Source organism: Schistocerca nitens, chromosome 7 (assembly GCF_023898315.1).
Source record: "Schistocerca nitens isolate TAMUIC-IGC-003100 chromosome 7, iqSchNite1.1, whole genome shotgun sequence".
Lineage (NCBI taxonomy): Eukaryota > Metazoa > Arthropoda > Insecta > Orthoptera > Acrididae > Schistocerca > Schistocerca nitens.
Window position 1 is genome coordinate 88,821,173 of NC_064620.1, and position 12,371 is coordinate 88,833,543.

The window sequence follows — 12,371 nt, forward strand, 5'->3', positions numbered from 1 at the left end:
AACAACCTGACTAGAAGAAGGGATTTGTTGGTATGGCTCATTCTGAGACATCAGGGAACCACCAATTTAGTATTGGATGGAAGTGTGTGTGTGGGGGGGGGGGGGGGGGGGGCAAGAGCCAAGAGATGAATACAGTAAGCAGATTCAGAAGAAAATAGGTTGCACTAATTATTTGGGGATGAAGGGGCTTGCACAGGATAGATTAGTATGGAGAGCTGCATGAAACCAGTATTTGGATGGAGGACCGCAACAATGACAACAACATAATCCCCAACAGGAAACAGAAACAGTGTTTAGTGGTTGGCTTGGAAATGGCAAGAAAGGTCAGAATGCCTATTGTTACGCATGTGGTGTAATCTAAAAACTGTGTCTGGTAAAAGTGATACAGTGAAGCATGAGGGTGGTACCCAGCAAAAGCAACCTAAATCAGCTAGTCTCAAGCTACATGTTTTTTGACCAACAGATAAGGGGTGCAATAAACACTTGTGGTGCCGATGAAATCAACACCAACATCGATGCACCCATCTTTGAACTAAGCTAAGATTATCTTTGCTCTCTTCCGCCATGTCCAGTTCTTTGTAAGCCTAGCTTGTGTTTGGGTGAATAAATGAACTACTGCTAAATGGGGGTTGTTTGGTGTAACTAACCCGAACTTCGCCCTCACTGGTGACCCCGAGTTGTAACATCTTCCGTTTTTCACTGTTTTACTGAGTCCGTGACCTCCGTGTCAGTTATTTTTGTGTGTATTACATTGACACAGCATTCGAACAATGACTTCGGCCCAACACCTAACGCCGGATTTTGTGATCGAAATGCATTGTGCGCGCCAGGACTGCAACACAATGCCTCTCACTCGACGATTATGCCGGTTTCGGAGGACGTTTTCGAGCCTGCAACAATAAGTGAGGTTAGGAGTGTGCATGCCTCCGGCTATCAAACGGCTTTGTTCCCACCACATGTGCCCTCACTCATCGACTGTGCAGTTACCTCTTACAGATCTCCGTGCAGTGTGGGACCAATGCCGATTTCTGCAAATGCTTTGTTTGACAACCTACCACCTCCAGGACAACGATTTGCCATGCCACAATCCGTGCAGTACCACACGGATACCTGCCACGTGGCCGGAACTGCTTCGTTCACAGGTCAACCTACTCAGCATCCAACCACGCCCGCACCTGCCTCGGTTCAGCATCAGCACTTGTCTTCCTACTTCAATACCTCGGCCTGACCTCCACCTCCGTCCCGCTGCTACGCCTCAGTGTTTTGTGCCACGACATTCACCTTATCTGCACACCGTTTTGAGTGGAGTGACTATGAACAGTGAACATTCACACATTCCGTCCGACGTTCGACATCATTTCCCACACTGTGCTTCTGGACGGCCCGCACCTCTGCAGCCATCCTGCAACACAGGTGGCCCCGGCTCTGATCATCCGTCGAGGTTCCCATGGACTAACACACGTTCTCAAACTTTGAACTTTTTCTCACCTGTCGTGCCCGCGCCGACTCTAGTCGAGCTTCCGCTACTGTTCTCAGCACAACTCGGTGCCTCATCTGCGTCGGTCTTCCGCGACGCGTCAATCCGAACACACCCGCAACGTGTTGAGCTTCCGCAACCGCAATTGACACATTATGGTGTCTCACCCGCGTCGGTCTTCCGCGTCATGACGGATCGCGCTCAACCACAACGTGTCACCTTCACGCTGCCACCCAAACAGCCGTCATTGCCACATCCCCTGGAGGCACACTCTCCTGGAAGACTACAGCAACAACAGCTCGTTTCAGGCAGTGCCCCGACGAACTCAACTCAACCTGTTCTTCCGAACATTCTACAACGCTTACCGACACTGCCGCTGATTAACCCCGACAGAGCTCTAACCTGGTTCAAAATTGCGGACGAAGTGTTCAACCATTACAAATTCGATGAGTCAACCAGGTTTCTGTGCCCCATCACCCACCTGCACGACCAGGAGGACCTGATTGCTGACCTGGTCAACGCTCTGGACTCATCTACCCGGTACACTCTAGCCAAAAAGACAGTTCTACGTCGGCTTGCACGCTCAACTGAGGCAGCAATACGTCAAGTGCTCCACGTCGAGTAACTAGGCAATGACAAACCTTCCCAGCTCTGGAGACGGCTACTCTCTGACACAACTCGCCTCGCCATCTGGTCAGATAACCTATCTCCTCACATCCGCTTTGCTCTGGCTCAGAGGTCCCCCGAACCTGTCGAGCAAAGAATGACAATTGCTGACAAGCTACACGATGCATCACTTCTCTATTTCACCAGCCACTGCCTACCTGACAAGTCTCAGGTTCAGGCTCATCGTCCTGTGGCCGGACGTGGCTGGGGCTGCACTGTGCCGACCGTTCTGCTCGCTCCAGGAAGCAGTAAACAAGCTACTGGGACGTCACCGGCTCCGCCTACAGTCACGCCTCCTCCTGCAACTGAGCCTGCTGCAGCCACCGAACCTCGGCCACTGCCACTGGCAATGAATGTTCCGCAGGAAATGCAACCGCACTACCCGTACTGTTACTTCCACACACAGTTTGGTGAGGCGGCACAGAACTGCAGACCATCCTGCTACTTCCCAAATGCCAATTGCAGGTAGGTCCAGGTGCCGCCTCCTGCGCACAACATGACAGGCATACCCCAGTGCTCCATTCTGTCCAGGAATGACCGGATAATTGCGGATGACTCTACATTAAAGACATTTCGTCGGGATACCTTTTCCTAGTGGACACAGGCACCAATGATTCACTGCTGCCTACGTCCTTAGCATCGTCGAACATCCGCCCTCATCACACTTCACTGCAACCCGTGAATTCAACTAAACTACAATGCTCGGGTTCAACTTCCCACGTCGACTCAGTCCCCGCAAACTCGAGTGGACTTTTTTAGTGTGCGAAACTGATGAACCTATACTAGGCATTGACTTCTTGTGACACCACAAACTTTCACCGGACCTGGTGCGAAACACCGTGTTTCATCACCCATCACCCATCCAAGACACTTCCCCTGTGCACTGTGGAGCAAACGCCCCCCCCCCCTCCCCCGTGACACATCGGTCCGGGCTCATCTCATCCATACATGCTCGTCTCTGTTGACAACGTTACAAGAAACAACGCACAAGTGCCTTGTCGAGCTTGAAAACGTCGCTCGCCTATGCAAGGAAAACTTTGAGCTCTCCCTCCGGCTCCACAAAACTCAGCTCCAGCTCTCCGATGCAGCAAAGGAATTACAGACACTACATCAAGGACAAAGCAAAGTCAGTAAGTGCGCTGAATCTGCTTGCAGTCCCAGCAATCGAGCCTCCGTGTGTTTACCTCCCGCTACACCTTGCAACTGTGCTATCAAGACAGCCATAACATATACTGACAGCTCCGCAGGACCACACCCTCCTAACATGGCAGCGTTTAACACTCGGCCGGACACAAGTGCGCATGCGCGGCAAGCGTCACGTGTTCCCGAACTGACGGCTCCTGCCCCGCCCCTCGTGGACAGCACCTCAAACTATGCAACTTTGGCTCCTGCGAGCCGCCATGCAACCACCACTGACAACACAAACAGTGCACTCGCGCCAAGCGTTTCGCCGCAACCATGCTGCCATAGGCCGCACCCTCGGACAAAGGACTCACTAACGGCTCACGAACTCTACCGAGCTCACCTGACCACGGTGCCATTGCTTTGTGCTGGCGGCCATCTTGTCGCATTGACTCCTGGGACACTTTGCCGCCTCGGCTCCCATCGGATCCGCCGAGTGGCTCCGAACACCAGGACCACGCCTCGCCTGCCCCGCCCGCCACACATTGTAAACAAACCACCTCCCACACCGCCGGCAACAGTTCCGTCGTCACCAACAGCATGGTTCACAAGCTTCGCCTCATGCCAGGTCTCCCGATCTCCAGTAAACCACGTTGACTTTGTCCCGAGCGCCTCTCCGACCTTAAAAATCAGATTTCTGAACTACTAAGCTCCGGCGTCATTGAACTCTCTGCCAGTAGCTGGTCTACGCTCATACACATGACACCCAGGAAAGACGGGTCCTGGCGCATGTGCGGAGACTACCGTCGACTAAACGCACGAACGATTATGGACACCTACCCCATACCCAACATTGCCAACTTTACCAGTTCCCTCGCAGGTGCGACCACGTTCTCTGTCATTCATTGCAAACGGGCCTACCACCAGATCCCCTTGGCACCTGAAGACATCGAGAAGACAGCAATCACCCCCCCCGATCATGTTTTTTCAGTTTCGATTCATGCCCTTCCGTCCGAAAAACGCAACCCAGACCTGGCAACTCTTCATCAACAAAGTGCTATTCGACCTAAAATTCTGCTTTGCATATCTTGATGACATTCTTGTGTTCAGCTCCTCCGTCGAGGACAATTTTCGACATGTGCAAACTGTTATGAACACTCTCGCAGCAGCAGGCATCGAGACCAACCAGGAGAAATTGCAGCTACATCAACCCTGCTGGATGTCCAGCTATCATCATGTCTGACAAGGGCAGACAATTTGAATCGGCCCTGTTCAATGAGATTTGTAACATTTGCGGCATTCGGCACATCCATACCACAGCATATCACCTGCAAAGTAATGGGCTAGTTGAGCACTGGCACCGCACTTTCTAGGCGGCTCTTCGATGCCACGACACTCTATGGACGGAGGCCCTTCCCCTTCTGCTACTCGGCATTCGTGCAACCTATAAAGAAGACCTCAAAGGCACAATAGCTGAGTTTGTATACGGCCAGAACATTGTTCTCCCTGGCGAACTTGTGAGCCCTTCTGCTTCTCTCCCTCAGTCTGACTTACCTTCCTTCGTGGACCGCATCAGATGCCACTTCATCAACCTCCGTATCCCTCCGCCCGCCAGCCACTCCTGCCCAAAGGTTCACGTCTGGAAATCTCTGGACAAGTACGTCATGCTCCGTGATGACACTGTCCGTGCTCCCCTCCAACCTCCATATACCGGCCCATACCGAGTTCTCCAGCACTCAGCCAACACCTATGACATCCAGATGAAAGATTCAGCTGTTACAGTCTCTCTCAACAAACTTAAGCCTGCTCATGTTGAGCCTTCTTCTACCTCCCTTCAGGACATGACCATGCCACTCACTGTCATGGCTCACGACGCTCCGACCACTCCCTCCACGTCGGACTTACACACTCGGTCGAGTGACTTCCATCTCCAATTGTCGAGCTCTCCTCCTACCTCGCCCTTTACTCTGGTCTCACGCACTCCGTTGAGTGACCACATGCTCCTCACGTTGAGCTTACCTACGATCATGCCCTCGCCGCTGGGCCCTTCGCCGGTCCCTTCAATATCTCCACCGTCGCCTGCCTCGCCCTGTCGAGGTTTCTCATGCCCCCCATCTTGAGCGTGCCCCCGCTCGAGGTGTTTGTGCCTGTCCCCCCGGACATAATCCATGACATCTCAATAATACTGTGCAATTATACACTGTTCGTAGTGCGTTTCTCTTCATCCAGTGCTCATGACACAACCTTGGTGATCCCCTGCCACCTGGTGAAATGTGTTTCCCTCCTGCCCGACGTCGACCTGGACATGATTCGTGTATTCGCCATGCCCACCGGAGACATCGTCGTCGTCACTCCGTTCCACCCGCAAACCGCCGGCCTACCTGTCGCCGCACGACCAGCACGCCCAGTGCGACGCCCGGCTCGCTTCAACGACTTCAAGGTTTGGTGGCCGAACCTTCCTTCACAACATCTACCCACACAGCTGCCCGACGACGCTGTCGAGCTGACCATGGTCTGGCTCCCGCGGACCACTCCTGCCGACGACAGTCCCCCCCCCCCCCCCCGCCTCTCAATAGTACACCGTACTGCGTGAGGAGTGGGGGCTATGTGGCACAGATGAAATCAACACAAACATCGATGCATCCATCTTTGAACTAAGCTAAGATTATGTTTTCTCTCTTCCGCCATGTCCAGTTCTTTGTGAGCCTAGCTTGTGTTTGGGTGAATAAATGAACTACTGCTAAATGGGGGTTGTTTGGTATAACTAACCTGAACTTCCTCCTCACACTTATATGTAAATAAGTTATACAAAACTGCAACCAGTCACTTTTTTGAATAATTATGTTTTATTCCATGAACTGGTTTTCGAGCCTTTTCAGGTTCATCTTCAGACAGTTTCAGGAAGTTACATCATTATTGCTAGCATAATACTGGGTGCTGGCTTGCGACAGTATAGCGGCTTTTTCCAGTTAGTGTCCATCTGTCTGCCTCCATTTTGATGTCCAGTTGTTATATAACTACACACACTTCTACACAAACTATATTAATTTACATTCTGACAGTGAGACTTATCCAGCATGCTGGACAATGTATGGAAACATGATTTAAAAAAAAAAAAATGCAGACCTGGCATTACTGTTAGCAGCGGTGTGTGTCAATATGGCAATGACTCACTTCTCTATTTATTAAGCATGGTTGTGCAGTTTTGTTTCATTTTGCCTTGTCCATGTTGAGTAGGAAATTTAGGTTAAAGTTATTCATAGACCACGAACTACTCTGAGAAGGGAAGTGGGTGCCAGTGTTACCATTTGTATCAAGAAGTGATACAAAATGTACACTCCCATTTGGCATTTTGAAGCTTGTGCTATAGGAAAAGAATTGATGGGAAGTTCATAGTCCTGATAGAAAGAACTCTCTCTTATGATTTTGAGTTATGTATTAAATAATTATACGCATTGTTAAAGTTTTTAACCTTTAAACAGGATGACACAAGTACCAGCACCTATTGTAATATTAAGAGGATATTTTAATTTAAATGTTGGGGGCATATCTATTATACAGCTATACTCAAATTGCTTGTCATTTCATACTATCTAACTCTCCTTCATACAATTTATAACAAGAGTTATGATAACCAGAAGGACTGCAGTTGACTCATCTCTATAGACATATCGAGTAAATAGTGTAAATATTTGTTAAATTATAAGATTAATGAATAAAAAGGAATTAAGGACTAATAAATGTAATACTAAGTGTATCAGCACACTGCAAATATGTAAACAGCCCATTTGGCATCAGTAAAAAATGTAATGTATTCTGTAAGGTGACCTACATTTCCCAAGAATAGCACTTCAAAACAAGTTTAATAATTTCTAAATCTAATTTATTTTAAATTTATGCCTTGCAAGTATTCCTGGAGATACGGAAATCAGCTGCAGCTGTTGCTAAACATAGCAGTTCATTTGCCATAACAGAACTCCTCAACAGAGTGATGTTCATAATACTGATTGAAATTACTTGGCAAATTGGTCATGCATGGGCTGTCAAGGCAAGCAACTGATTACAGGCACATCACATTAGATGGATTGCTGCGATTCATTGCTCATCTGTGGAGCCCTTAACAGGTCGCAGGAAAATATTGTGAATGGTGGTTTGGGAACCGTTACTTTCAAAGTAAATTTCCTTGACATGGAATAAATGTTGTTACATGTGAGAATGTGCAATGGTTTCCTTAAGTAACGAGCATTTGACTCTCATTCAAAACTTAACACTGAGAGCCAGTTACATAGAAAAGTTTTGGACACAGAAGATCTGCTGCTATTCGTGCCATTATTTAAATTTTACTGGCATATTTGTGTTGGATATATTTGAAAGGGTAACACACTCTAAAAAAGGCCAATATAATATGTGAAGGTTTATCTTTTCTTTTAGTTATACTATGGACACACACATTCATGTGTGGGCGCACACGCGCTCGCGCACACGCACAAACACTCTGACAGGCTTCGAAACTCCAGCATGAGAAAGGGAAAAGAATATAATGAAGAAATGAATTAAGTTTCAAAAGTATATTTACAATATAAAATGAGATACAGTGGCATTGAGAATCTGTTTTATGACTGTAAATTCATACAAATATGGAATACAAAAAATCATTATTGGACATATATTTGACAAATTTGGGTGTGTTTGAAGTTAAGTTGCAGGAACACTGAACCTTGAATTAGGTGAATTTCAACTTCAAATGGTATACACACATCAAAATTTGAACACAAACAGTACTAAACTGATATTTTACCAGTTCACAATGCAGCCTCAGTCTTGCAAAATACAGAAACAATTTTTGGTAGAAGTGTGACATGCACTGGTCTCACTTCATAATCTTCATTGTCAATGGACAGCATCTGATCCTTACCCTGGAAGAAAAAAGTGGGTAAGGGGGTTAAAAGAAAAGTCATTGTCCACGACAGCATGGCAAGCTCAAAAATAATTATTTTGTAACTCAAATGGATAAGTGCAATGATCAAACTGCTTGAACTTTTTATTTTTCTGTTTTTAATATAGAAATGTTAACAATTTAAACAAGACAAAGTGTATGCTTATTTAAACCAATAATCTCAATCATACTACTTCACACATCTCTTGAGTCAACTGTTTACTCCTATGGTTTGGTCCACCAGTATTCATCTTCAGGAGGTGAAGTACCAAGTATTGCCAATAAACATACATTCTCTCTCTCTCTCTCTCTCTCTCTCTCTCTCTCTCTCTCTCTCTCTCTCTCTCACACACATGCTTCGCTTCCTTGTATATCTTCCCATGCTTGCAACATACCTGGCAACCTGCGGATTAAATGATTAAGCCTGCCTTTCCAACATTCCTCAACCTCCCAGAGGAAGGAAGTAACAGGAAAGTGGATAGCTCCCCTTACTCCTTATTTGTCTCCCACCATTACCTGAAACTTTAGCTTGTGAACTTTAGGACTAGCCAGCCGTTCTACATCGATGTTGATACTCCCCAAATCCATCTTATGGTGCTTGGCAGAGGGTACCCTGTACCACTACTAGTCACTGCCATTCCTGTTCCACTCACAAACAGAACACGGGAAAAATGACTGCCTATACATCGCCATAAGAGCTCTAATTCTCGTATCTTAGCTCATGGTCCTTACATGCATTGTATTTTGGAGCCAACAGAATCATCCTGCAGTCAGCTTCAAATGATGATTATCTAAATTTTCACAACAGTGTTCCTTGAAAAGAATGTCGCCTTCCCTCCAGGGATTCCGATTTCAATTCCCGAAGCATCTCCGTAACACTTGCGTGTTGTTCAATTATACCAATTACAAATCTAGCAGCCCGCCTGTGAATTGCTTCAAATCTTCCTGCAATACCACCTGGTATGGACACCAAACACTCGAGCAGTACTCAAGAATAAGTCGCACCAGAATCCTACACCAGGTCTCCTTTACAGATGAATCACACTTTCCTAGAATTCTCCAAATAAACCAAAGTACCATTCGCCCTTCCTACCACAATCCTCATGTGCTTAGCAACATTAGGCCCAGATATTTAAACGATGTGCTGTATCAAGCAGGATACTACTAATGCTGCAGCTGAACATTACAGGTTTGGCTGGCCGGCACACTCACTGGTATTTTCATTAACAACCTTGAACGTATGTTCTTCCAGACCTTGTGTGGCAGGCAGTATACACTGACGTGACAAAAGTAATGTGATACTGATATTCACAAATATAGATGGTAGTAGTATTGCATGAACAAAGTAGAAAAGGGCAGAGCATTGGCATAGCTCTCATTTGTACAAGGGTGATTCACGTGAAAAAGTTTCTGATATAATTATGGCCACTAGACAGAAATTAACAGACTATGTACGCAGAGTGGTAGTTGGAGCTACACACATGGGCCATCGATTTCAGAAATTGTTAGGGAGTTCAGTATTCTGAGATACACAGTGTCAAGAGTGTGCCAAGAATATCAAATTTCAGGCATTACTTCTCACCACGGGCAACACAGTGGCTGACAGCCTTCATTTAATGACTGAGAGCAGCAGCATTTACTTAGGGTTTTCAGCACTAACAGACAAGCAATACTGCATGAAATAACTGCAGAAATCAATGTGGGACGTACGACAAATGCATCTATTAGGATAGTGCAGTGAAATTTGATGCTAATGGGCTATGGCAGCAGATGACTGATGTGAGTGCCTAAGCTAATAGCACAACACTGCCTGCAGCACCTCTCCTGGACTCTTGATCACATTGATTGGACTCTAGATGACTGAAAAACTGCAGCCTGGTCAGGTGCATCCTGATTTCAGCTCGTAAGAGATGATGGTATGATTAGAGTGTTCGGCAGACCTCATGAAGCCATGGACTCAAGTAATCAACAAGGCACTGTGCAAGCTGGTGGTGGCTCTGTACTGGTTTGCACTGTGTTTGCATGGAATGGACTGGATCCTCTGATCCAACTGAACTGATCATTGACTGGAAATGGTTATGTTTGGCTACTTGAAGACTATTTTCAGCCATTCATAGACTTCACATTCCCAAACAATGATAGAATTTTTATGGATGACAATGGACCATGTCACCTGGCCACAATTGTTCACAACTGATTTGAAGAACATTCTGGACAATTTGAGCAAATGACTTGACCACCCAGATCGCCCGACACAAATCCCATCAAACATTTATGGGTCATAATTGAGGGGTTAGTTTGTGCACAAAATTCAGGACCGGCAACACTTTAGCGGTTATGGACAGCTATAAATGTAGAATGGCACAATATTTCTGCAAGGGACTTAAAATGGCTTGTTCTGTCCATGCCACATCGAGTTGCCGCACTAAACTGAGCAAAAGGTGGCCTAACATGATACTGGGAGGTACCTCATGACTTTTGACACCTCAGTGTACTAAAAACAGTATTACACACTGACATACATGATTCATCCCAGTGGTGGAATAAACTGGAAACATTAATTATCTGGGTCGTACTATTACACAATCCAGCAATACATCTTTGGTCTCCCCTACCCCACTCCCTCACCTCCTGTAAAACAACCAATGCATACAGATGTAGTTACGAATGCATATTTCTACAACATATCACACTGCAAGAGATATTTTTATTTCTATGTTTTACTGGTTAATATGGTTACCATTATACCTTACAAAACAACAAAGGATACTAATATTCTTAAACAAAACATCACTAAAGTGACTACAGGATGAAAATTGATACAGACATAGCAAAAACCACAAACCTTGGACCTTGCTGTGGGTAGTTGCTTACACACTTGAAGAAACGGGTAGCTGTCCATTTCATACGGTGGGTTAGTGCACTTGAAGAAAGAATTGGGTAGGTTAAAGTTAAGACATAGTGGGACTGCTGGAGTAGGTCTAATAAAAACAATGAAATAGGAATGAAGGTGAACTTTTATAAATAACATACTGAATGGATAACTATAGCCAGAGTTCACACAAAGCAACAATACATCACAGTGATTCAAACATGCACGGCTGATTGCTCTGCAAGTGATTAAGAGACTGAAATAAATGATGAGATATAAGACATTTGTCAGTCAATCAAGGGATGTGTGAATTGTAAATCAGCAGTGACAAAGAGAAGAAAGGAGAGTGGGACAAAATGGACTGTGGGAAATGAATGAAATGGGAAGCTGTCTCTTAGAATTTTCACAGTGCATAATTTAACTATTGCAAGTTGAAGACACTTGGAGACACCAGAAGGCTTCGGATAAGTTACATAATGGTAAAACAGAGATTTATGAAACTGATTTTAAATTGGAAATCATTTCCAGGAGCAGATGTGTACTAAGATCATAATTTATTAGTTGCAGAATATATATGAAGAAATTGCAGAAAGTTGGTTAATTAAAGACATGGGACCTGAATGTGGCAGAACAATCTGAAGTAGTTGGATGTTCTACAGGAAGCGCAAAGTAATAGGCAGAAGAAATACACAAGAAAATAAAAGGGTAGCATTGAGAAATGAAGAGAAGTAGCTATAAGAACATCAAGAGCTCAGATGGCAAGCCAGTACTAAGCAAATGAGGCTGAGAGGTGGAAGGGCTATGTAAAGAAAAGAAAGGGCAATATTATGGAAAGGAAAGAGGAAGAGAGTGAAGACATGTAAGTGATGTGATAATGTCAGAAGAAGTTGACAGAGCACTGATAGGGCTAAGTAGAAACAAGACACATGGAGTAGGTGACATTCCTGCAGGATCATTAAGAGCCTTGTGAGAACCAACGATGACAAATTGTTCCACTTTATATGCAGGATGTATGAGACAAGCAAAATACCCAAAGCTTCGAGTAGTATGTAACAACAACAACAACAAAGAAGGCAGAAGATGACATGTGAGCATTAGCAAACCATCCTTTTAATAAGTCAGGATTGCAGAGTACTAGTGCAGATAATCAACAGAAGAATGGAATGACTAAAGTGTAAAGTGGTGTACACATTAGAAGATTAGAAGTAAGCTGCATGAAATGTTCTGTGCAGAGAGAGAGAGAGAGAGAGAGAGAGAGAGAGAGAGAGAGAGAGAGACCGGGGAGGGGGGGGGGGGAT

At 45.6% G+C, this 12,371-nt stretch overlaps 1 protein-coding gene across 1 annotated transcript in view; it reads right to left on the reverse strand.

The window, feature by feature from the left end:
* Window positions 1-7,818: 7,818 nt before the first annotated feature.
* The window catches only part of LOC126194843 (acylglycerol kinase, mitochondrial), an 83,001-nt gene continuing 78,448 nt past the window's right edge, over window positions 7,819-12,371 (reverse strand). The window contains exon 8 of the mRNA XM_049933181.1: window positions 7,819-8,181. Coding sequence (XP_049789138.1) covers window positions 8,068-8,181 — 114 coding nt within the window. The 3' untranslated portion in view covers window positions 7,819-8,067. The remainder of the gene's footprint in view (window positions 8,182-12,371) is intronic.